The following is a 27,759-nucleotide window of genomic DNA, read 5'->3' as shown; positions in this document are numbered from 1 at the left end:
AATATGACAAGATGAGTGTACACATCTAGGAATCCATCTAAATATAAACAAACTCAGATCCTTGTCAAACAATAATCAAAAAACCAAGAACATAAGGATGATGTTTTTAAAGTATTATAATAAATAGAACATTTTCTTACAAAAAATTGATGAGACCCAGGTTCTCATTGAGACCTCTAGGGGATAAAGTGTCAAGGCGATAAATCCACTGGGATTCCAATTGCAAAAGTCGTCTACCTCTATCACCCCCTCTTGCAGAAAGTGGAACAAAATCAATGATTTTATAACGTAATGTGGCCAAATTGTGTCTTAACAGGCTAAAATGTCGTGCGACCGGCTGCTCACTAGAGCCTGTTGTTAATGCCGATCTAATAGCCGATCGATGCTGAGCCATGCGAATTTTAAAGGTACATTCCGTTTTGCCTATGTAACTGCACTAGTCCAAGCACTTTCTTCTACCATGGCTACAAGCGACATTGAAGGGGATTTTTCATCCTTTTTATTGCAGTGTGATAATTACGAGACTTTCAGTTTTTCTGATCAGGACACTGAGTTAATCCTACATAAAGAATCTACTACAAATGATGAAATTGTTGAATCTAATTTTGAAAATTACCGAGATCTTTTTAAATTAAAGAAAAGGGAACTAGATTTTCTTTTGCACGCTAGAACCCTATCGGATTATCATCGTTCCAAACAAATACCACGGGGATTCCGTATCCACAATACACCCACCATTGGGCGCTACAATATGGCTTTTTGTAAACGATGGGTGTCCATATTAAATAAATGTTCTATGGACCTCATCCTCCTTGTAGTAGAGGAGTCTACCCGGGAACTAAACAACTCGAGGGATAAAATCATTGCATTAGAAAAGGAAGTTTTACCCAAATTATTAGCGGATAAAGAGACTGATTGGCTCACTAAACTTACTGAACAGATCGAACAATACAAGACTGACCTTTTGAAATATAAAAAGGATAAATTAAAAAGAGTACAAACAGATTATGCACAGCACAGAGTGTACACGTGGTTGGGTGGTAATAACAATGTACAAAGAGGAGGCCCCTCTAATTTCATAAAAAAACGTCCATACAGAGTACGGTTCACTAGCACATCTGCTAGTGAATCTGAAGATAATCAATTTGGTGCAGTCTCCTCAATTGGCTCAATAGACGCACGCCCTAAACGACCGATTATCCTTTTAGGGGTCAGTACTCGGACTGGAGGAGCAGCCCGAGGCGCCATTACACCAGGAGAGGAGGGCAGAATAAAAGGAAAAAGTGTAAAACAAACTTTGAAGTACAGGAGAACATAATTTTTAATTTGTCTTCTAAGACTCTTTCTGCAGCGGAACAAAATGTGTTAAGTAGGGGTCTATCGTTCGTCCCCACCAATAAAGTGAATCCCTTCAGATGGAAGGTCGATATGTACAAATTGCATCGTTCCCTTAAACTTAAGGAACATTTTGCCAAAAATCCATCTACAGAAATTATTGATCCCCTACCGGTTAAATTACAGAAATTGGGCAGTAAATCCCGTTTTGATCCCTTATCGAATAACGCATCTTTAAAAACTTTTCATCGATTGATGGAGGACTCTGGTAAATCTCATCACAATGTTTATCATCATAATCTTCCTTTGGAAGAGCGAGAGGCTCTTTAATCATTAAGCAAACGACAGGACATCATTATACGTGCAGCTGATAAAGGGGGCTCCATTATAATACAGGACACTGATAAATATATAGCAGAATGTGTCAGATTACTCAATGACTCACATACGTATAAATTGCTAGATCATGATCCCTCTATTGATTATAAAAATGATTTAAACCTGATTTTGCAACAAGCAGTTGTAGATGGCTTTATAACAGCAGAATTGTCGTCTAAACTATTGGTGAAATACCCTATTGTACCATTATTTTACATCTTGCCTAAGGTGCATCAAGACCCACAGAACCCACCGGGTAGACCCATTATTTCTGCCCGTGGGTCTCTGTGTGAGTCAGTATCAATCTATTTGGATACATGTCTCCAACCTTGTGTGCCGAACACGTTTACTTATTTAAAGGATTCCAATATGCTTTTGTCTAAATTAAATGAATTAGAAAGGTTATCGGCAGATACTACATTGGTGACATTAGATGTCACAAGTTTATATACCTGCATTCCCCACCAAGCAGGCCTGCTGGCCGTTAATGACCTTATAACAGCCAACAATAATGTTTATTTTTTGCAGATTCTAACATAGCTAGTCACATTACTCTTTATTTTCGATACATTGACGATATTTTATTATTTTGGCAGGGTGATCTTGATATTTTATTGGAGGTTATTTCAAGACAGAATTTATCATCTAATCCCATTAAACTATCAATCACGACAGACAAACAAAAAATCTGTTTCCTTGATATTCTTATTACGGTTAATGAGGGTATGATTCAAACAGCGTTATATACCAAGCCCACTGACCGTAATACTCTTTTACATTTTGACAGTTTCCATCCGAAGTCGTCTGTTTATGGCTTACCATACTCCCAGTTTTTGAGAGTGGTTAAATGTAATAGTAACAATGATACAACATTGAAACAACTTGATGTCATGTTTAATAAATTTTTGGCACGCGGGTACCCCCGTGACATTCTGTTGAAGTCTAAAGATAAGGCGTTGGCCAAAAATAGGTTATCTTTATTAAAATCAAGCACTAAAAAGAAAAATGATAAGTTGGTCATTCCGTGGGTCAATGAATACAATACCAGCAGCAATCACACCCGTAAGGAGGCAAAAAAATTGTGGCCTATAGTCAGCACTGATCCGGAGTTAAAATGCCTTTCCAAGGCACGGCTGATGCCATGCTATACTAGAAGCAAAAACATCAGAGACATGGTTGTGAAAACGGATATTACAGGGTTTTCTAAAGTTACTACCAAACATTTTTTAAGCCGTAAAAATGGGTGTTTTCGTTGCTTGGGGTGTACGACCTGTTCCTACTTGTTAGTAGGTGATTCCATTAAACATCCACATTCGGGCAAACAGTTTAAAATTGCTTGGCCTCTTTCTTGTAATTCTAGCTTTGTTGTCTATGTCATAATATGTCCTTGTGGGCTTTATTACATAGGCAAAACGGAATGTACCTTTAAAATTCGCATTGGCTCAGCATCGATCGGCTATTAGATCGGCATTAACAACAGGCTCTAGTGAGCAGCCGGTCGCACGACATTTTAGCCTGTTAAGACACAATTTGGCCACATTACGTTATAAAATCATTGATTTTGTTCCACTTTCTGCAAGAGGGGGTGATAGAGGTAGACGACTTTTGCAATTGGAATCCCAGTGGATTTATCGCCTTGACACTTTATCCCCTAGAGGTCTCAATGAGAACCTGGGTCTCATCAATTTTTTGTAAGAAAATGTTCTATTTATTATAATACTTTGAAAACATCATCCTTATGTTCTTGGTTTTTTGATTATTGTTTGACAAGGATCTGAGTTTGTTTATATTTAGATGCATTCCTAGATGTGTACACTCATCTTGTCATATTGCATTAGAAAGGTGTTATGCATAATTAAATTGCTATTTCTTTATATCCCCTACAAGCACTGGTTTTCTAGTTAGCATGTTTATAGCCAATATTCATGACCTTACTTTTTGATACAATGTGGTATGCTGCCACTAGATGTCAGCATTGGCAATGTTGTTAGAGCCATGGTTTAATGCTTTTTATGTATAATCTAGTTTATATTCACTTGAATAAATTTTTTTCACTATTGAATATGTTGTATATTTAAAAGATTTCTTTTCATTAATTATTTTTTCATTAATTATTTGATTCATTGCTTTATGTGTTGTTCATGAAATATTTTGCCATATGCTTTATTTTTATTTATATTCTCTATTTTTATATGATGTTTTAGTTGTATGTTTTATATAGATATTGGTGCACAGTAATTTAAATACATTATTATAATATGTAGTACATGTTTTGTGGCTGGTCATGCTGGCCGCTTATAGTTTTAAATTTTAGTGTCACTTATAAGGCAGACATTTGTATGTCATGTGTTCAAATGTACACTATGTTTTTTGCCGCATGTTCAGCGAGCTCCACGCTTTGTTATTTAGCAATGTTACTATGGTGATCTGGTCGTTATGGCTCCAGACGCCGGGAGGCGCGACGTCATATCCGGTTTGTGCTATTCTGCTCTTCCGGGTTGTGACGCGTGTTTCTGGTGGTGGATGGAGCTCTGCACACCTGATTAGAGGTATCGGTGAGTGTTTTGCATATTTATATTTGATGTTTGTCTTGTTCACTTTATTGTTGTCTTGAGAAAGGGGACAAGCTCCCCGAAACGTCGACCATGACTGAATAAAGTTACCCCGGAGGGGGTCCTTCTTTTGCTACTTCCAAGTCTCTGAGTGCCGCTTTTTGGATACATTGGACTATATATATATAATTTAGGGATGTGCAGGCTCGGTTATACTCGGTTCCGTTCGGTTCTTTTTACCGGATCTTATTGGGTTTCAGCTGTCACGAGTTTTGGATAGCCAATAAGATTCGGTAAAAAGAACCGAACGGAACCGAGTAGAACCGAGCCTGCACATCCCTAATATATATATATATATATGTCCCACAGCCAAAAAGAGGGGGTGATAGAAACCGTTTGCTATTACAGTGTGAGGCGAGATGGATTCATCGATTGGATGTAGTTGCACCGCGTGGTTTAAATGAGGCTCTCACATTATCATGTTTCTAATAACTAATTACTGGAATTTAATAACATAACTATCTCTATGTATGTGAATGTTAGTCATTGCTGCAATGTGTGTTGACATGCATAGGTCTTTTTGTATAGCATTGCATGCCTGTAATATTCCCTTATTATATCCGTGTATTATTGAGGCTATTATGTAACCTGGGTATAGTATGGGCATGTGATAGACATTTTTATATATAATGACTATTATTGTGATCATTGTGAATGTGTTTTGATATCCACACATGTAACATTGTTGGTATCTGTAATGCTGTATATCCATTCCGCTCGTTTGACAATCATTTCATGGACATTATTGAGGTAATTGTGGTTGCTAGGCAACCAGGCACAGTGCTATTGCATTATATGTCCTGGCTCTGTTTGTGTTTATATGTTTCTATGGTGATGTGGTCCTGTAGTGATGACAGCTTAGTTGCTGATGTCATCAGGAGGCGCTGTCAGTCTTGTCATGTGATCTGACTGGCTTGTGTTTAGCACATTGGGCAGAGGGGTGTATTTAAGGTGAGCCATTTGTTTGTATCTGTATATGGTTGTAGATAGTACTAAAAGTACTGAAACGTTCTATTGATCCTTTGGTCTCTGCTTGATTTATTGAGAGGGGAGTGCTGCACCTTCATGCTTCTATTTATCCCTATGTGAGGGCACCCCTGCAGGATTTGATTTATTAGCTGGAGTGCCGGACCTGGAGACTTATATATATATATATATATATATAGCCCTTAAATATTTTCTGATGCTTCATGTGTCTCCTTATTTGGAACAATATGCAAGATCAATTAATATTCTGTATACATATGTATTCATATAGAGCTTATTAGTATGTTGCTGATATAATTAATCAGTATGATTATGCAGTTTTTATATCTTCAGAACATGGAGCCATCTGTTCTTATGTAGTTAGAGAGCATTTGTAACATTGTAAACTTATTATTGTTTCAATGTTACTCTAGTCCACTATTAAAGTTATTGTTACTTTTTTCTTTCTGGCTGTTTTATAATGGGTAGAGATTTATAAGGGGCAGGAGACGTTTTAAATAATAGTTGTTGTTTCCCTTATTTGTAATTTATACTATTGGATTTATTTTATAGAATCTCCACTCCGTATATTACTATCCCCGTCTCAATCTCTGACAGCTCCATTTATTCACATGGATGCGGTTATTAGAGTATAGATTCTCTCCACTCCGTAGCTGTCCCCCATCTCCTATTTTCAATAGCCTTTATAGTGTAAGTATGTATAGTGGTCTCATGGGACTTAAATTGCCCACTGCAGGTCTGGCTGCCCATTACTATTTATCCAAGGTCCTGTATGATTAGGACTCACGCGCTGTTATGTGCGCTGGCGTGCGTAGGTTCAAGTGGATCCTAGCTTGTCCAATACGGGTCTGACTGCCCTTTACTGTTTAAACTGAAGTTCCGTTTAGTTAGAACCGCATGACATTCTGTAAATTATTCATTAATCTAAATATATATGATTTGTGGGAAGTATTTAAATTCTTAATTATAATGTTTGTAGTTCACTCAAAGTATTGATTCATTTATTATATTTCTAATTGGGATATAATATATAAAGTATCCTAGATATTAATACAATCATGTCAAATAATTTAAAATTAAATATTAATTTTATAAAGATCATAAATGGAATCAATATAATTATTATAATATAATTATAATACTGTACAAATATCAACAAATAAAGTGTAATATGGATGAATAAATAATATAATAACCTATAAATTATTTCATTATCATAATGTATACATTTTAGTGGGTGTTAATAGATAAGTTATGTGATAATGTTAATACATTTTAATAAATAAATTAGTGAAAAATAAAAATGCTAAAATATAAAAAATATATAAAGGTGAATATATATATTTAAATAATATAAAATTTAGGAGTATAGGATTCATGGTCCAACACATTAATATGATGTTAAACTCAATATAATGAAAGTAAGATACCTATTTGTCACCTCCATATACGTGTATAATAAAATAATACTAGTGTGACTCTGAGAAGAAATATTTCTCCATTATAGTGATGTGTAAAATCAATTAAAGGTGTTGATTAAATAATAAAAAATTATATATCAATATGGTAATTAATGTGTGTTAAGGACATGAAATATATGATTCTTAGTATATACCATTTGTATTAGGTCTAGAATTGTAAATTCCATATATGAAAGTGAGAATGTTGTTATATCGCTACATCTGTGTGATACTGTGATGATTATGCTCTTATTCCATTGAGATATTATAATGTCATTAATAATCCCTCTGAATTGATTTTGAGCAAGATAAATGATAAGTACTTGTATAGGTGTGTGATAAATAGTATAGTATTCCATTATTGTGTCGGTACTAACTGGGTGGGAATAATATGTATTCTTGTATTAAATGTTTGCGTGCCCAGATGTTTTGAGGTCATGGAATGGTCCTCAGGTCCCCTCATTAAGGGAACATTCATCATATTTTCTGTTTAATCCAGAAAGACTGTATAATTATTGTTTTCATTCAGTCCCATAGGAATAATTGTATTCATCATGTAAATCATCCTTGTTTCTCTTTGTGCTAGTTCTTTTTTCAGGTCTCCTCCTCTGATTCTCTCCATTCCAAAGGCCATCAGATGTTTAGGATTGCCTTTGTGTTTCATCAGAAAATGTTGAGCTATACTGGTAAATTGATTCTTTTTTATCTTGTCCTTCTCTGCATTTCAGATGCTCCCTACATGTTCCAGAATTCTTTGTTTCAGTTTTCTACTGGTCATTCCTATATATATTTTTTGGCATTCACATTCCAAACAATATATTACTCCTTGAGTGTCACAGTTGATATATCCCTTTATTTTGTTAATATGTTCATATCTATCTGGGAAATTTTTGGCATTTTTCATATAACTGCAGGCTTTGCAATGACCACAAGGATAACTCCCTTCAAACTTTTCTTTTTTCCTGGGCGTGGAGAGATGGCTGTGTACCAGCCTGTCACCAATTTTTGTGACTTCCTCCAGCTTATATTTGCTTGATTTCCTATTTGTTTGGCTAATTCTGCATCATTGAGTAGTATATGCCAATGTCTTTGGAGTGTGTCACGGATCTCTTTCCACTGGTTGCAGTATGTTTCTATGAACCTAGTTTTTTTATTTTTAGGCTCCTCACTTTTTATCTTTGGTACCAACAAATCCTTTCTGTTCTTTTGCTTCCCCTCTGTAAGTGCTTTTTTGATGCTTCGTTTGCTATATGCCCTATTTATTAAGCATTCGTCCAGTTCTTTTGTTCTTATTTCAAATGTTTCCATAGCTGAACAATTCCTTCGTATTCTCAGCATCTCTCCTTTGGGGATGCCATTCCTGGTTGCTAAATAGTGGGAACTCTCAAAGTATATATTTCCTGATTCCGTGAGTTTGATGGTGAAGCCTAAGAATGTGATTTGTTCTTGACTTATCTCCATTGTAAGTATAAAATTGAAGGGATTATCATTTAATTCTTCTATGAATTCTTTGAATAATTCTTGTGGTCCCTCCCAAATTATTAGGGGGTCATCAATGTAACGATGCCAGTAATTTATGTGCTTTGTGAATTTCTCCAATTGCTCATTGAAGACATATTCTTTCTCCCACCATCCAAGGTACAGGTGGGCGCACACGTAGTTCCCATCATTGTACCTCGGAGTCTGCAGGTAGAATTTTTTGTTGAAAACGAAAAAGTTTTTGGTTAAGATGAATTCCAGTAGTTCACACAAGAAATAATTGTGATCATTTTCTTTTTCCATTCTCAGGAAATATTCAGTGGCTCGTATTCCAATGTCATGGTTGATACTGTGTATAGAGACTCTATGTCACATGTACATATCCAGGTGTCCTTTGTGATATGTAGATCTTGCAATTTATTGAGTATATCATAGTATCTCTTGTATATGATGGCAATTCTGTTACAAGTTTCCGTAGATATGTATCCATATAGATACTTGCTGTTTCTGTTAAACTTCCTATGCCAGATTTTATCAGTCTCCCTGGTGATCTTTTTGCATTTTTGTGTACTTTTGGGAGAATATATAATGTAGGGATTTTTGGATTCTCCACCCATAGGAAGTTAAATTCGTCCTTATTGATGATGTTTCTTTCCAGGGCTCCCTTAATCCTTTGGAAGTGTTCTTGATAATTCAGAATAGGGTTAGAGAAAAGACATTTATAACATTTGTTGTCATTCAGTTGTCTCTGAGCCTCTTGTAGATATTCCTTTCTGGGCCAAAGAACAACATACCCTCCCTTATCTGACAGTTTGATTATGATTTCTTCCCAACTTTCTAGTTCTTTAAGAGCCTTTTGTTCTTCTCTGGTCATATTACTCTTTTTTTTTTGTAATATCCTTTGTTTGCGAGGATCTTATCTAGGTCTTTTGATACCAGGTTTTGATAGACTTGTATTTGTGAACAAATATTAGGAGGCGACATGAATTTAGATTTGTTCTTCAACTTTTTAGGAGAGTTATTGATCATTCTAGCTGAATTATTAGATTCTTCTTCTAATTCTTTCAGAGCTTGTAAGGCTTTCTGTTCTTGTTCACTTAGATTTTGTAAACTGGGGTCACAGTTTACTTCTTCATCCTTATATTTGTTATAGAAGATTTTTTTAAATAGAAGTTTCCTTAATTGTAAATCTTTCTTGTCTTAACATCTATTTATATCCCTTGATGGAGAAAATGTGAGTCCTTTTGATAGTATCTGGGTCTCATTCAAAATTCTTTCTGATAAATGTATTACTTGTAATTTGTTCTCTTCTGCTATTTTCTGTATGACTTGTATTTCCTCTTCGTTTGCTCCTCCGATTCTCTTCTGTCCCTTTTTCTTAGGTTTCTTGGGCCCCTGTTTTGTTTTCCGCTCGGTCCGTCTGTATATTTTTTATATTTTAGTATTTTTATTTTTCACTAATTTATTTATTCAAATTTATTAACATTTTCACATAACTTATCTATTAACACCCACTAAAATTTACACATTATGATAATGAAATAATTTACAGGTTATTATATTATTTATTCATCCATAGTACACTTTATTTTGTTGATATTGGTATCATAATTATAAACTATATTGATTCCATTTGTGATCTTTATAAAATTTATATTTAATTTTAAATTATTTGACATGATTGTATTAATATCTAGGATACTTTATATATTATATCCCAATTGGAAATATAATAAATTATACAATACTTTAGGGAACAACAAACATAATAATTAAGAATTTAAATACTTCCCACAAATCATATACATTTAGATTAATGAATAATTTACAGAATGTCTAGGAAATAAAAGAACATGACATCAATGAAAAATAAAAAGGAAAACACTCCCTAACACACCCAAACGGTCACTAAGGATGAGGTATTTAATCAAGCTAGGACAATCACTTGGCTTGCCCTGAGGAGGCCGGATATCGGCAAAATACATTTCGGCACTAATTGAATCATACCACTGGATCACACTGTAGGTGGTCCACAAGTACAGTGCGGTTCTAACTAAACATAACTTCAGTTTAAACAGTAAAGGGCAGTCAGACCAGTAGTGGAAAAGCTAAGATCCACTTGAACCTACACACGCCAGCGCGCATAAGTGTGTGAGTCCTAATCATACAGGACCTTGGATAAATAGTAACGGGCAACCAGACCTGCAGTGGACAATTTAAGTCCCGCGATACCACTATACATACTTACACTATAAAGGCTATTGAAAATAGGAGACGGGGGACAGCTACTGAGCGGAGAGAATCTATACTCTAATAACCGCATCCATGTGAATAAATGGAGCTGTCAGAGATTGAGACGGAGATAGTAATATACGGAGTGGAGATTCTATATAATAAAAACAATAGTAGAAATTACAAATAAGGGAAACAACAACCTCCCCCCCTCTCATAAATCTCTACCCATCATAAAACAGCCAGAAAGAAAAGTAACAAGAACTTTAATAGTGGACTAGAGTAACATTGAAACAATAATAAGTTTACAATGTTACAAATACTCTCTAACTACACAAGAACAGATGGCTCCATGTTCTGAAGAAATAAAAACTGCATAATCATACAGATAAACTCTATATGAATACATAAGTTTACAGAATATTAATTGATCTTGCATATTGTTCCAAATAAGATACATGGAGCATCCAAAAATATCTAAGAGCAATATATAACAATATATATATAGAAAACGATTGTCATAGACAAGGGCACTCTCCATACAAAAAACACTGTTTATTTAGGCTATATATAGCTGTCCTTGATACAAAAAATTTCAATCTTTCAGATATAAGTCTAGATAAATGTCGTCAACGTTTCGGTCCCTGACGGACCTTCCTCAGGACATTACATCATACATGAATAGAGAAATAATTGAGTCATCTATCACAATAATATCTGTGGAAAAAAAAAAAAAAACAGAAACACACAGGCTTAGTCTCTCAGGCTTCAAAACTCCGTGGCAAAAAATAAAAAAATAATAACAAACAAAGTTGCCCAACAGATGTGAGATATACCATGACACAAAATTTCTAAAGACTTAAAAATAACTCAAATCAGAAAACACAAGTATGCTAAGTAATATAGAAAATACACTAAACTGTGTCATAATCTCCATAAGATAAGTGTACCACACAGAACACTATTTTAGTATATATGCATATACCTTCATCTCATCACATGCACATCATATGAACACAAAGAAAGGGGCACTGAGTGCAAGTCCTTTGAAAATATATATATATATATACACACTACTGTGATCCAGCGAAACGATTCAACCTATTTTATTTTTTAAACAAATCACATCATTTCTTCTCTCTAAGCACATATCTTATTCTATATTTTAATTGTATTATATGTGATCTTAGATATAATTAATAATAAAGGTTATGTTTTAAGTAGAAACTATTTCCAAGAAGGCCCTGGAGTGCACCCTGAAAGTCTCACACTGAGCTCTTTTCTAGTTTTGATCCAAGTTGCATACGGGCTCGCAGTTGCAGGCTGTGACACACCCTCAAAATGTTTGCAACATGCATCTGCTGCACTGCCCTCCTTATGGCCCTGCGAGTGACTTAAGTAATGTATCTTGGCGCATGCGCTGAGTGACTTAGACACATGCGCAGATGGGACGTAGTTAGTATCCCGGCGGTTGGGAAGCCGACCGTCTGCATCCCGATAGGAAGTATTAGGCTTCTGGGGAAGGTTAGGTTTAGGGGTTAAGGTTAGGCACCAGGGGCAAGGTTAGGTGTTGGCTGCGGGAGGGAGTGTTAGAGTTAGGCTGCAAGGGGGTAGGGCTAGGGTTAGGCTGTGGGGGGGGGAAGGGTAGGCGGAGTGTTAGGGGTTAGGGTACTTACCTAGTTGGGATTCTGACTGTCAGGATGCCGCTGTTGGTATTGTGACCACCTACATCCTGACTATGGGGATCCTGTACCCAACCCGTGCAGATTGGCAATTATCACTCCATAGCAAAAACATCAGCATAGCGTACAACTCGCCATAGCGTACAACTCTGAATCATGCCCAATGTACATACTTTGCCTGTGTCTTATTTCACAATAGCTGGAACATACAGAGAGGAAAGCACTTACCTTCTGAATATTTGCATATGAAATTGTTTTTCATGTTGCATCTGTCATCATTCCATTGAAACAAGTACCGTCCACCAACACCAGGGGGCGCATGAGGCTGGTAGTACATGACCACACACACCTCACTCCCACATGACGGCTCATCCACATACCAGTTCCTAAAAATTTAAATATGCAATGCAGGTTCTTTAGTCTAACAAAGAGAGACAATTAAAAAAGGATCAGACAATCGTCAATATCATTCTAATATCTGCCAACTGTTTGTGTTTAGTCTTCATAGAATGTGAGATGCGAAAACACTCTGGAAATTACAGTATTGTTATTAAATTAAATTACTATGACTTGTACTTTGTATTCAATCTACAGGTGAACAACAATATCACTGCATTAACATGCACAACTACATGTATCTTACAGGCAAATATTTTCCTACATGATTTATTTGATTTAAAGATATAAGGAAAATAGCACCAAGCACCATAGAGTGATTTATCATTCCAAAATTAGGAATCTATATAATAATGTGCTCCTGTCTGTGCTGAGACAGACATGTGCAGTTGGTGCACGCGGTGCAGGCCCGCTCCCACTACCATGAAGGATGGGATAAACCATAATGGAACACACAGGGTAAGTAACAGCAGTCCAGGGATGGGATGGGATTGTATGGGAGAAGGAGGGGGTGGGATATGGACCCGTCATATAGGGATGTAGTTGGCATCCCGACGGACAGGATTCCCAGCCTGGAATCCCGAATGCAGTCAGAATCCCGGCTCCAGGATCCCGACCTCTGACATCCCCATGGTAAGTATTAGGGTTAGGCATTAGGGTTAGGCTACAGGGCGAGGGTTAGGTTTAGGCTATGGGAGGGAAGGGTTAAACTTAGGGGGTGGGTTAGGTTTAGGGATAGGGTTAGAGTACTTACCTACAGGTGTTAAAACCAGTCGGGATTCCAGTGTTGGGATTCTGAGCACCGGGATCCCGTTCCCAACATGATGGGTCCAAAAATGACTATTATATTTATAACAGAATGCTACCATGGACAAAGAGGCTTTTTTATTTATTGATCTTTGTGTTAATGGTTTGAAATCACTGTGTGTAGATCCATTGTATCTCTACAAGGACCTTGCACAGCAGTCATGCCTGACATGGTGATATCACATGATCTATGTCTGCCACAAGCTTGAGAGAATCTTTATCCAATGGAAAATGTTACATCTGCCTTTCATGTCACAAGTGCTTGATGAACAAAGGAGCTGATGGTGCAGACAGATCCTACTAAATACGCCTCTGTGTGAACTTTTATATTTATTTTTCCGCATATTGTGTCACATTTATAGTCTTTTCTAATATTCATCTTTTATTTTTATGATTTTATTGAAAGCAAAACGTGGATTGCAAATACAAATGAAATTCAAACAAAGCATAGGATCAATCCAACTAGGTCGAAAGGGGTGATTTGCCTTTGGAAGGGCTTAGAAACACCGGCAACGGCACGGCAATTTGCCCCCTCATGGCCTGATCTCACCATGGACTAGCACATTTTAGCCCTGCAGTGCTGTAAGTACAGCATACAGCAGCACTTACTCATGGGTGCGAGGAACTCAGACCTAATTGGATTTAACCCATAGAGTGTAAACACAATGAAAACCAAAGCAAATGGCATAATGGCATACAAATACAGAATCAAATAGTAGAAAAATAGAAAGTGTTAAAGGTATGTTTGATAGGCTGTAGTTACAGTAGGAGAGAGGCTTCATTAGTTTGAAACCGGGAAGGGAGGGGTATAGCCAGAACATTATGGACCCCATAGCAACATTCTGAAGGGGCTCCAGGACACCTCTCTATGCTGTTCATTTTATGCCCTATAGTAGTGCTTTGGTTAATGTAAGGCCCTTTTTTTTTAAGGCCGGGCTACAGACCGGACACAATTGCTTAGCAGCTAAGCCCAGGAACTTGATAGACAACTATATGACCTGGATCAGGGGCCCCCTAAACCTCTGGGCCCTATAGCAATGGCACCCTCTGCCCCCACTATAGCTACGCCCATGCAGGAGGGTTTAATTATGGGGCCTCCATGCAGACCCCTTTCGATAATTATTGACAGGAAGTGTCGTTGTATGGGTGGTGATGGGGGGTGGGTGGGCGAATGCAGGCTTGCCTGTGCTTTGGGACGCCGTTTTAGAGGCATCCATAATTAAGCCAGCGCGGCGATGGACGCAGTGATGAGACTCCGTGCAGACAGGAAGTTGCCAAGAATCTGCGCAAGGTCTGGTGAACCACTATTATGCAAATGTGGTCAATGGTTCTCGATGTTACCGATGTTTACGCTATTTTACGTACTGATCAGGCTTTGAATAAAGAGAGATGGGAGGCTTGATATAGGGCTGGGCGTCTGTATCTTGTGCTGCTGTCTCCGTGCGTATGCATTCATTAGCGTATTCTCGCAGTGGCCGGGTGCGTGCATTCTCTCCTTTGCATTGCTTGCTGAATCAGGCCCTATGTACTAAGCCTTGGAGAGAAATAAAGTGCAAACCTATCAGCTCCTGACTGCTAGTATACAGGCTGTGCTTGCAAAAATGGCAGTCAGAAGCTAATTGGTTGGTACTTCATCTCTCTCTACTTTTTCTCTCTGCAGTACTTAGTACCCCTTAGAGGCTAAATCAAAGGTGGACACTAATGCAGTCAAGTATGCATCTTACACAGTCAGGGGCGTTTCTAGTGAGGAGGGGGCCCGTGTGCGGTCTCCGTCATGGGACCCTTCCTCTACGTTCGGCAGCCGGGAACGCTCTGAGCTGTGTGCGGCCAGCACTGTGGTTATAGACTCTGGGCACTAGAGTGTGCCCAGAGTCTATAGCACATGCACAGGTCACTGGGAAAATGGCAGCGACGGCCATTTCTCTGCACTGCACATGTGCTAACGATGGGAAAACGTCCGCTGCACCCATGTTCCAGACATTTATACAGCGCCGGACCCCCGTTCTGATGTGGGTGGGACTCTGGAGAGGTAAGTATATTCTGGGTGCAGGGTGTGCGGTGAGGGCCCTTTACAGATACGCCCCTGTACACAGTACACCTACGTCTTTATGCTAATGCTGCAGCCGATGGGATTCATACAGAGACGCCCACCAGCTGCATCGCTAATCAGCCGCTTTGTGTAACAAGTCGCACCATTGGCCGCACATTGTTTGTACCATTGCACATTAGCACAGCTAATGTGCCCTATGGTTGCTCTGGAGGTCCGTTGGAACATGGTCACTAGTGCCAGTCATACTGTGAAAAAAGACATAGTAGCTGGCAGCGACATGCCCGCACAAATATAGCTTTCTCCATATCCAATATTTGTAGTTTGTAATGTTTTTATTATATAACTAGAAATGCTCGTGCCTACAAAAACTGAGCTGGGAGGTGCGAATGGCGGCACATGAAAAGTACAGTACAGATCAATTCATTTATAGTGGGAAAAGAGCCCTTTGGCAACCACAGACCATGGAACACCACCTAATATATGCAGTCGCCACCATTTATTGTAATTATCTAGTGAAGCAACATGAAATGTAGTTTTTGTATCTGGACATAATAAGTTGAGATGAGCGGCTCGGTTATTGGCATACATGCCGAGTTTTAATCTGCCCTCCCCGGGAGAAGCCTGGGGAGAAGCAGCAGTGGGGCAGTGATGGGGGCGGGGCCGGACCATTTGCGTCATTAGGCCCCACCCCTCATGCAAAAACTCTCGCATATTGTGCATATTTAAATAGGTGGTGGGGCCAAATGTCTCAATTATAATAGGTTTCCATCATTAAGCCCCGCCCTCTAATGATGGACCGCAGATTTCAGGTAAGTTTCTCCCCATTTTGTCCACTTCACTAGGAAGTGGGCGGGATGCGGGAGAAGTGCCTACACTGCCGGGAGTGCGGGTGGTTACCCGAAAATAAGAGACCTTTCGGGAGTGTAGGCATGTATGATCATTGGCTATCCAGTTCTCACATGTTTTGGATAGCCAATAAGATAACTCTAAACCTACCGCCGTTGGAAGGCCGACCCGGGACTAAAGATAGGCCTCAAAATGCAGGCGCCTATCTTTAGCCCCACACCGAAATGCCAACGTCTGGAATACCGAATGAGGTAAGCGGGGGATATTTAGGTTGTAGCAGTGAGGGGGGGACAGGGTTCAGTTTAGAAACCCCTGGGGGGACAGGGATAGGCAGTAGGAGTTTTAGGGTTAGACACCACCAAGGGAGGGTTAGGGGGGGGACAGGGAAGGGTTAGAGTACTTACGAGCCGCTGTCGGGATGTCCTCCCTTCGGGCTTCCAGCGTCGGTATGAGAACCGGCGGCTATGCACCTCGTCAGTATTTCATACTGATTTTGGCAATTTAGTTATAAATTCTGTCCCAACGTAAAATGTACATGATTGCATTGCTCAGCTGATATGGCGATGGCATAATTAAAAAGCGTAGTGATAATTTTATTTATTGCCACTATAAGTGTTAACCTAATACTGTATAGGCCCCTATATTTACAGTTCTATAACAGTCTGACACTGTACTGACATGGGGTGCTGTCAGATTTCAGCCTCACATCTATAGAAATGACTTACCAGGCCTCCTTATCTTGTAAGCTCTCCTTTATCCATGGCAGGCCCGTGCATATTCTATCTCAAGAAGCTCTTTAATGGGCAGGGCTTTAGGTAGCATCACTAGTAATTCAGCGTCTCCTGTCTCTGACAAACATCATGCTGCAAACCGCAATTTTCTATCTGACAGTCCAGATGAAGAGTCTCATGTGTACAATGGTGCATAAGACTGATCAGTAAGTGTCACTGTGATCCCTGCGTGTACCCGTATAAATAGGCCACCTTTGTGAGGAAACAGGCTTAAAAGGTCATAAAATGCCACCTGTGCTGCAGGCCCATGTTTGCAGGCTTTTTGAATGACTATTTTATTTCTCTTTCTTTGTCCATCCTCAGTAATGGACTCAGGGCTTACTATGAAATCTATGATGGGCTACTACTGACCGTTGCATTTGCACCAACCTCCTCCAAGGCCTCTGTATAATTAACAACAGAGAAATTCCCCCAAGATCTGACACTTCACACTTCACCAAGTGATAAATGATAGACGGCAGCACAGATATATTTTCATAGCGTTCACTCCAACTTATCCCATTAATAGTAATAGTAATGCCTCTGTGTCTTGGCACAAGTCCTAGTAAAATACATACTTGTGTTAAATGAAAACTGTTACTGCTACCTTGTGCCGTAGCTTGTGCAGAAACAGCATTGGAAATGGTGGAACAGGTTTATAAGAATAGTTACATTTACACAGGCTCAGGTCCTTAATCACGATTGTCTCGAGGCCTGATTCAGAAATGGACGGAATGCCGATTGTTACTCAATTAAACATGCGCTTAAATCAAACTGCGCATGCGTCAAGGTTACACTACCGTTGTCGCTTGCATCGACTATTTACTAGAATGTGACTGACAGTTAGGAAGCGTTTGGAGGAGGTAACGGGGGAGTGTTGTCAAAAAACGCAGACGTGTCAAAACTGCCTGCGTCTGCGATCCTGTGCGCAATCAAAATGGCTACTGCGTCTCAGCGCACATGACCATTCGGCGAGACTATAGGGTTACTGAGATGGCAGATTATCGAAAGAATTGCGAAGGTGCTGGTGGGCGTCTCAAAACAAATCTAGGTGTCGGCGACATTTGCATAATTTTTTGTACATCCGCTGAGTACAAATCAGGGCTGCGGTGGCATTAACGTACATCTGTAACTCAGGCCCTCAGATTGCACCTTGTATCGGGGACTCTAGTGGTTATGATGGGAGATCCTCAGTGCTAGTACTTCTCTATTCCATTGTAGCACAGAACACCAGAGTGAGTACAAATAGGGAGTTTAATTTCCTAGAGACTTAAATTCTATGTATTTTCTCTACCTGAGTTTTAGCACTTTATCCGAACTCCTCATTGACTGTGAGATGTCATTACAGCCAATCAGAAGTCACCTACTAACCCAGCTCACTAGAGAAGAGATGCATCAATCCTTCAAGAGAGATAAAGTGGAGAAGTTGCCTATAGCAACCAAACAGATTCTGATGGTCATTTATCTAGCACAGTCTATAAAAAGACAGTAAGAGATACATTTACTAAGATGGGAGTTCTATTTAAGAAGTGATGTTGCCCATAGCAACCAATCAGATTCTACTTCTCATTTATCTAGCACCTTCTAGAAGATAATACCTGGAATCTGATTGGTTGCTATGGGCAACATCACTTCTTAATAGAACTCCCATCTTAGTAAATTTACCCCTTACTGTAATTTACCCCTAAGAAGCTGTTTGGTTGCTAAGGACAACGTCTCCACTTTCTCTCTCTCTCGAAGGTTTGATACATCTCTCCCTAGGGGGTAAATTTACTAAAGTGAGAGTTTTTGGAATTGAGTTTTAGAAGAGATGTTGCCCATAGCAACCAATCAAATTCTAGCTATTATCTTCTAGAATCTAGAAGGTGCTAGTTAAATGTTAAGCAGAATAACTCGCTTCTAAAAACTCTCACTTTAGTAAATTTACCCCTAGGGCCTAGATAAAAGGGAAAGAATTGGAGACAGGATGAAAAAACAAAAATTGTTATCGAATTACCAAAATGTCGGTTTACTGCCATCAATCCAAGTGTACAGGCTCTGGCAGTCACTGGAGCTTGGAGAGTCATCTTCAGTCCTCCGGAGTCCAAGCCAGAAGTCCCCGTCAGAAGCTGTGAGACTCTGAATCAGGTTCTGTATGAACTTTTGCTCAGCTTCAGACGCAATAGTCATCAGGTAACCACCATCCCGCTTACATTCCTCCTGAGATTCCTCAAATGATAACCTTCTTGAAGTATCATGGAAATAAATGATTTTGTAACATGGTTTCTGTGTCCCGTGTTTGCAAACAATTTGTCCTATAACACAGAGAAAATCATTTATGTTAAGAAAAGTTATATCGTATATGCTGTTATTCTTTAAGAGCTTCAAATAGGACTTTTGCATTACTGTATCAAGGGAAATAGTGAGTTCTTTTCACAGATGGCTGAATGAGTCTGATAATCTCCTTGAAGCCAGTTTAATAGAAATATAGAACACCGCACAGACTCTACTCGATAACCACCTTGGAAGTACAAAATGGATAGATATTCTATCTTAATAATTCATGTGTCAAGGAGGTATGCTACCCACTACCATTGATTATGGATACAAGAAAAATGGAATAGGGGTAGTGTATAGGTGCACTGGTCGAGTAATTTATGATAAATTATTAAAAATTAACTTTTATTAATTATATATTAAAATTATTATGTAGTCCCTCTAAAGATTCGTGGATTGCGAAGTATTAAAAATAAAGATTAAAGAAAGGATCTGCTCATGGACGCCACAATTCATATAAGTGCTTGTAATTGTGTTTAAACATAAGACAATATAACACTTAAGCCTCGGAGTTTGCTGCCCAACATGCATAAATTATTTAAGCCGTAATCGGCATGATATCTTTACATGTAGTGAACGGGGCCCTTAGCATAGACCCGATGCGCATTTCTCCTGCGGCTTCATCAAGAAAATTTTGATACAATTAGATACTAGCAAAGTTGCCATTATCTATCCAGCAGAAATGTGCTAGTAACTGCAAATGACACTCACTGGTAGCACAGAGTTATCACTGCACATGTTGTCTATAAGATATAAATAAATGAGACAACAAAGAAGTTTGGACAGTACAATATTTATTTATATGAGCCACATGTATATTAAAAAGAGACCTTCGATTCTGAACAACACAAACACACAAATTTTGTCTACAGACGTAATAACTGATCTGTAGATAGGAGAGTCTGCCCAATTTAGTGACATAACCCATGGCATATTATTTTACTTCTCATTTCTTTCTTTAATCTTTATTTTTAATACTTCGCCATCCACGAATCTTTAGAGGGACTACATAATAATTTTAATATATAATTAATAAATGTTAATTTTTAATAATTTATCATAAATTACTCGACCAGTGCACCTATACATTACCCCTTTTCCATTTTTGTTGTATCCATAATCTCCTTGATGCCTCAGTTATTTTGGTTAAACTATATGTGCTCAAGCAAGGATATAGCTAAAACCTGGACTGTTAGGGGTATATTTACTAAAGTGAGAGTTTTTAAAAGTGGTGATGTTGCCCATAGCAACCAATCAGATTCTAGTTATTATCTTCTAGAAGGTGCTAGTTAAATGTGAAGTAGAATCCGATTAGTTGCTATGGGTAACATCTCCATTTCTAAACACTCTCACTTTAGTAAATATACCCCTTGGTGTCCCTTGATGACCGAGGTTGGGAAACACTGGTCTACACCTCTGCACTGGACAGTGGCGGACATTTTCTTGTAGCTCAGTTTCTCCAGTTACATAAAGTTTATTTCCTAGGAGGCATGCTGGGACGTGTGCAAAATACAGACCCAATACTATTAATGGAATATGCTAGCGTAAACTGTATGAAAATAATTATTCTGCTGCCTAGTGTGAGATAGAATAATGCAGGAGATGGACTGGGAGATAGGATTGGGAGAGAAAAAGTAGTGGGTAAGGATAGGGAGAAAAGAATTAGAGACAGAGGGGCCTATTCATCAACACTAAAGTAACGGTTTTAATGACATTTTCCTTAATTACCGTTATTTAGTATTCATTAACAAACTGATATTCCTTGCTTAAGTCTGTCTGCGTAAATTTCCACACTGATATATCTTGCTTAAGTCTGTCTGCGTTAATTTCTTACATTAGTATGGGGGATGTAGAAATTAGGCTATTCATCAAATTCCGAAATTTATGTATTTTCGGAATTTGATGGTGTTACTATATGCCACTCTCAGGTGGTGTATATTGGGTAATACTTACCTGCTTTCGTTGTGGGCAGGTCCTCCTCTGGCTCCCTCTATCGCTCCCTGGTCCCTCCTCTGATTCCGGCTGCTGCTCTGACACAGGCTGTGTTCTCCCAGCAGAACACAGTTCAGTTAAAAGAAAATAAAAAAATGTTCAGCCAGGCGGGCAGGTGGGTGTGGGAGGGGAGAGGAGGGAGGGGATTGGGTTTGGTGCGGTGATTAACGGTGCATGCGTAGCACTGATTACAGCTGCGGTAAGTTATTATTATTATTATTATTATTATTATCCTTTATTTATATGGCGCCACAAGGGTTCCGCAGCGCCTGACAAAGTACAGAAACAAATGAGCACACAAGACAACAGCTATTAACAGTACAGACAATGCAGTGCAAGTACATGATTTATATACATTGCTGCATAACACCTAAATAAGCAGCAGGGTGTCAGTAATCAGTTTTAGGTGCCATTGTGAATGAAAGTAAAAGTAAGGCAAGAAGAAGCACGTGAGGAAAGAGGGCCCTGCTCGCGAGAGCTTACATTCTGAGGGGAGGGTCAGACAAACAGGGGTGACACAGATGGGCTAGATAGTGAGGAAGGAGCATAGAGTAGTGGGTTAGGATGAGCGCTGGAAAGCATTGAGGAAGAAATGGGTCTTGATGGCCCATTTGAAGATTAAGAGCCAGGAAGCCAAGTGATGAAGGAATTTTGCAGGAGCAGTGGTGTCAGAGGGGTAAATCCAGGGTTTGGTGATGGCTAGGAGAATCCAGGCATTGCAGATGAAGTGCTCATGAACGGAGACCAGTTTATTATAGACAAAACTGGCTTTCCAGAGGGAACAGGAGAGAGGGACAGAGTTAAGAGGTGAGAGGAGAATGAGATTATTAGGGTTGATGCAGTGTGGAGGTGATACTGATCTAGAGAAGGGGAATAAGGAGTGTGGGGTTATGTGGCTGGCTTCTGAATGAGGAAGGGTGACAGCAGGTGGTGGGTCAGGTGGAGGTTTAGTGTGGTGTGGGGGGGGGGAGAGGATAGGTAACTTGGAGAAAAGAGAGGGTGCAGGGTTTAGTGGTGGTGCAGCAGGACCATGGTGGAAGAGAAGTGAATAATACTGGAGTTGTGGGAGATGCAGTTGAGAGACTTATATGTGATGAAGAGAGACAGAGGAGGGGGAGAACGTAGAGGGGACTATGGATGGAGAAAAGAGGTGAAAACTGGTGGTAGAGGAGAAAATAATGTAGCGGCTGAGTGAGGGTGGAGTAGAATAAAAGAGACATCGTGTAGATGAGGCGGTTGGGGGTGAAAAAGTCAGTAGTAGTAATGAGTTTGAGATGAGGGAGCAGTACAGGTCAAAGGTCAAAATCAGATAAAAGAAAGAACAGTGCTGGAAGATGTAAGTTAGAGTAGAGAGGGAAAAGTATCTATTTTCTGAAAAGCTGTCATTGCAAAAATGACAGCTTTTCGGGAATAGGTAGTTATGGGGAGGAGAAATGATGAATTCCTCCGGTAATTAGGTAGAACTCCATGCAAGTTCTAAACCTAATTACCTCCATCGATTTTTTTTAGAAATGACGAATAGGCATCTATGAAAGAGAAGGGAGGGGGGTGAAGGCAGAGAAAGAGGGGAGGGGTGACATGGTCTGTGGGTAAGGGGGAAAGAGAGAGAATGTGGGGTCTAGGTGGTGGGATGGGTGGGGCTTGATTGGAACTTTGCGATGGACCTATGTAAGCTCTTGCGAGCAGGGCCCTCTTCCCTCACGTGCTTCTTCTTGCCTTACTTTTACTTTAATTTACAATGGCACCTAAAACTTGGTTACTGACACTCTGCTGCTTATTATGGTGTTATGCAGCATTGTTTATACATCATGTACTTGTCCTGCATTGTCTGTACTGTTCATAACTGTTGTCTTGTGTCCTCATTTGTTTCTGTACTTTCCAAGGCGCTGCAGAACCCTTGTGGTGCCATATAAATAAAGGATCATAATAATAAATAATAATCTCCTATCTATCTGTCTGTCTGTCTATCTGTTTGCCTGTCTATTTTTCTCACGGTTTTACTGGACCCAACAATGGGTGGAGCTGGACATGGTCATTGGTGTTACAGTACATACACAATATCCCTGAAATTGTTTTTTCAAAAGTAGAGAAATATGTAGTAGTGAGATTAGGCTGCCAGAGATTGATGCAACATGTAACTGAGCGTGTGCTGGGCTGCTGTGAGGTAAGAGGGAGGGGGGGCGGCATCTGACCCAGGCCCCCGCTGGGCTCCTCTAGTAAGCCCCTGCACCCACTCTCCCCCTCCTCTATATATATATTTAATTACACAGGTACACAGGCATAGGTAAAGCATAGAGTAGCACATACCTGGCTTGTGCGTCAGATCCACTAGCAGAAAGCAATAGGATAGAAAACAAACACATGATGATTAGTACACAATATTTTATATCTTACTGCCGAGCCGCTGTGTCTGATGGGTTCTATATAGAATTGTTGGGTACAAGTTTGTATTTAGGCACATGTGTATTTAGTTTGTATTTAAGCACATGTGTATATATGTTACTGGCAGAGATAGAGGAGCCACAAACATGTTATACCTCCAAACCCCTAGAAAATGTTTATTTTTAGTCTAAAGCCTAATATATTTTTATTTACATCCACTAATGTAACATATGTCAGGGCCATGATCAGGAGGAGTAGTCAGTAGAATTGACAAGTCTGGGGATTGGCTAGAAGTTCTCACATCTCCTTATCTCACCCACAGATTTTTTCTTAATAGTAAACAATGACTAAAGGGGATATTTTTAAAGTTTTTTAAATAAGTATTAAACAAAAATTAGAAAAATAATGTATACATACTATATATAGCATGACAAGTAAATAATAAGTAAATAGTAAAGGAAATAAATTGCAATAAAGTGTTGTCCCTTACTACATTGCTCAGCTTACTTGAGTAACAGTAGAATATGTACAATTCCATAATTGTTTACTGGATTTTTTCATCCTGTGTCCTCGCTCTGGGAGTTGTCTCTTTTACGTTCAACAGTTGAAGTTTGGAAAATGCGAGGCTAGCCAAACCCTGAGCCTACACTAGCCCTCCACCCCAAGCAAGATCTCCGCTTAAATAAAGAGCCCGACCCAAACCTCAACTGAAACCCAGAACTAAAATAAATCATTTCTGTCAAAATAATGGGCAGTAACAATAGCATAACCTCAATATTATGCCTCAGGCAGAGGAATGCAGCCACCCTCTATAGACACACTAATTCTACAATACAACCGCTGTTGAGTATTTAACACTAGAAAAATTGGGTGTGGATCATTAGGTCTACAATAAAAAAGGTAGACAATGTTTAGGTAGACAATACAAGGTAGACAAGCAATAGGTTGACAGGGTCATTAGGTCGACACACAAATGGTCGACACAGAAATGGTTGACACATTTTTTGATTGTTTTCTAGCCCTAATCTAAACCCTAAAGGGGGATATCCACTTAGCGATTTAACCAAGCGATTGCACGATAACGACGCCATTATCGTGCAATCGCTTGCAAATCGCGCATGCATCGGGCATGTTTTGGTTGGAAGCGACCAGCGATGCGCGTGCCCGCTGGTCGCTACCGACACCGCCCGTACATGCTGGGCAACCTGACGATCTCGTCAGGTTCAGCATGTGTGGGGATGAGGGATGTACCGGGACTGAACGAGTGAACGTTCAGTCTAGGCAAATCACTAGATATACAAACGATAGCGATGTAGTAATCATGCTCTCGTTTGTATATCTATAAGTGGATACCCGCCTTAACCCTCCCTTCCTGGTGCCTAACCATCGGGGTAGGTGCCTGACCCTAACCGTCCCTTCTAGTGCCTAACCCTAACCCTCCAGTAAGTGCCTAACCCTCCCTCCTAGTGCCTAACTGTAATTGTCTGGGTAAGTACCTAACAGTCGAAGTAAGTGACTAACCCTAACCCCCCCAAAAAATATTGTGGACAATTTCTGTGTCGACCTAATGACCATGTTGACCTTCTGTCCCTGTCAACCTTCTTACTAGTCGACCTTTAGTGTGTCGACCTTCAGACCCTGTCAACCTTCAGATCCTATCGACCTATTGCCTGTCTAACTTGTATTGTCTACCTTTTTACTGTAGACCTAATGACCGGATACCAGAAAGGTTACCATTAGTGTCTATTAAATGTACTGCCTGCTAGTGAGGAATAATGGCTATGATTCAGATGCTGACGCAATGCCGACATTTAAGCAGATTGAGCGTTTGCTAGCCATTACGCATGCATGCAAGGCCTCCCATCCGCGCATTGGGTCTAATTCAGATGTGGGCATAAATGCCATCGCAGCTGTGATCTCTCAAGGATCGCAAATTGCGTAAATATGCTAATGACTCACTCGCCATCTCCACATACTTACTGGTTGATGGCTGGAAATAATCAGAGGGCCTGATTTAGAGATGGATACAATGGCAAGTAGGGACGCAGATCGAGCAATTATTTGCCATTGTGCATGCGTATAAGCCGCACTGTGCGTGTGCAGCGATCGCATTGTGATTATGGACGCACAGAGAAATTCATTGCAAAGTGAGTGACAGGTTAACAGCATATGGGGGCGGTAACGAGAGTTGCCGAGTCTGCGGCTAGTCAGACCTGCCACCAAGGCAAGATGGCCGCTCGATGTACATACTGTAGATGTTACAGATATTTACGCAGGTAAGCGACGTTGTACGCATAGGAGAAGGCAGCAGTGGGCGTCCTCATGCTCGGGTAAGCTTTGCAACCATTAGCATATTTTCACAGCTGCGTTGCGTACAAAATCGCATTAGCGTACAACTCTGAATCAGGCCCAGAGTGTAGGAAGTTTTCTAGTGGGTATGACAGCATTTTAACACAGCCAGAATTGTTCTGCAGCTCACCAGGAGGCAGCATGGGACTACAGAAGGGGCAAGTTATTAATTTTGGTCACCAACACAAATCTGAGGTCTTATATTGTTGGTGTATATCCACATTTTAAAGTCACAATAGTTCTGGAGTCTTTATAGTACAGCCACGAGACATTAGCCGGGGTAGAACTGTATTATAAAACCCCTCAGATCTGGGGTCAGTGTATTAATGCCACCAATGGTCTGGAATCTATTATAAATCCACCAGAGATTAGCAAGTGTAGGTCTGTGTTATAAATCGGCTATATACAATACAGTAGACTTGAGCTTAATGCATACTTGCGGACTATCTGGCTGCTCCTTCCAGGAGGGAGCAGCCAGATCGGCAGAGCAGGGGGCATGGCCGGCAAAAAGGGGGCGTGGCCAAGCGGGCTGATGACATTTGTGCCTGTAATGGGGGCGGGGCTACGCAATCGCGTCATATTGGCCCCGCCCCCGCTACACAATGCCGATAATACAGGCATTGTGAAGCAGGGGGTGGAGCCAACATGACGCGATTCAGCGTGAATTGCGTCATCAGCCCTCCCGCTGCGGGGATTTAACAGCTACTTGAGGGGGGGCCGGGGGGGATCAGCGGCCTTTCTGGGTGGCTGGGAGCTGCACCTGTTTATCAGGAGGCTCCAGGCCGAATCGGAAGGGTAGGCAACCCTGGTTTAATGCATACTTGCCTACTCTCCTGGAACGGCCGGGAGGCTACCGAAAATTTGGTGGCGCTCCTGGCTGCCCGGGAAAGTGGGCAAGTCTCCTGGATGGATCTGGGGTCTTAAAAGTAAAGCTACAATAAGTTTCGGATGTATATAGTAAACCTAGCAGATATTTAAGGGGGTCTGCACCATAATGCCACCAAAGGTTTTGGGGGTCTGTACTGTACCCATAGATCTAGGGAGCCTGTGCATTGTACATAAAGAAATTTCATGATTTGATTTTATAGTTGCCTCCAGAACAGGATTGTATTATGTTTCTAGTGCTCACTAGAATGCTCTCTGCATTGTATAGATCTCTGTATTGTTTAGATGTACCTAGAAGGTTCACTGTAGTGCATACTACTGATTAGTATGCTCTATATGCTGTATGTCATTCATTAAAATGTTACCTGCTTTGTATTGAGGTTATTAGAATGTTCTCTCTATTGCATATTGTGTATTGAAGTAATCACTAGTATGCTCTCTGTTTTGTATATTGATTATTATGATACTCTATGTATTGTATATTAGTGACAAGGATACTCTCTGTTTTGTATTTAGGGCCTAATTCAGTTGTATACAAATGTCCCTGCTGCTGCTAATGTGTACCAGAGCCGGAGTTAGACCTCATGGGGCCCTAGGCAAAATACCAGTTTGGGGCCCCCTTCCCTTAAGCAACACTACATTTTTGTTCCTGATTCAGGTCCCTTAGATTATTTATTTTTCCTCCTTACTTTTAAAGCTTTAAACGTTACAAACATGGTGTAATGGTTAGCATTACTGCCTCACAGCACTGAGGTCATGGGTTTGATTTCCACCACAGTCCTGTGTGGAGTTTGTATATTC

The 27,759-nt window shown here is 39.9% G+C and overlaps 1 protein-coding gene across 3 annotated transcripts in view; it reads right to left on the bottom strand.

Moving 5' to 3' along the window:
- The window catches only part of LAYN (layilin), a 70,382-nt gene that overhangs the window by 19,529 nt on the left and 23,094 nt on the right, over window positions 1-27,759 (bottom strand). Inside the window, exons 2-4 of one of the 3 annotated variants that reach the window (XM_088481421.1) lie at window positions 23,650-23,670; window positions 19,031-19,328; window positions 12,394-12,551 (exon numbers count right to left, since the gene is read on the bottom strand). In XM_088481421.1, the coding sequence (XP_088337547.1) occupies window positions 12,394-12,551; window positions 19,031-19,328; window positions 23,650-23,670 (477 nt within the window). Of the gene's footprint in view, window positions 1-12,393; window positions 12,552-19,030; window positions 19,329-21,303; window positions 21,488-23,649; window positions 23,671-27,759 lie in introns of those variants that run through there. The other 2 variants (XM_088481423.1, XM_088481422.1) reach the window with 2 other exon arrangements.

This window comes from Taudactylus pleione, unplaced genomic scaffold, assembly GCF_031769625.1.
Source record: "Taudactylus pleione unplaced genomic scaffold, aTauple2 ptg000270l, whole genome shotgun sequence".
Classification (NCBI taxonomy): domain Eukaryota; kingdom Metazoa; phylum Chordata; class Amphibia; order Anura; family Myobatrachidae; genus Taudactylus; species Taudactylus pleione.
The sequence above is the reverse complement of the archived record's forward strand: the minus strand, read 5'-3'. Positions and strand labels throughout refer to the sequence as shown.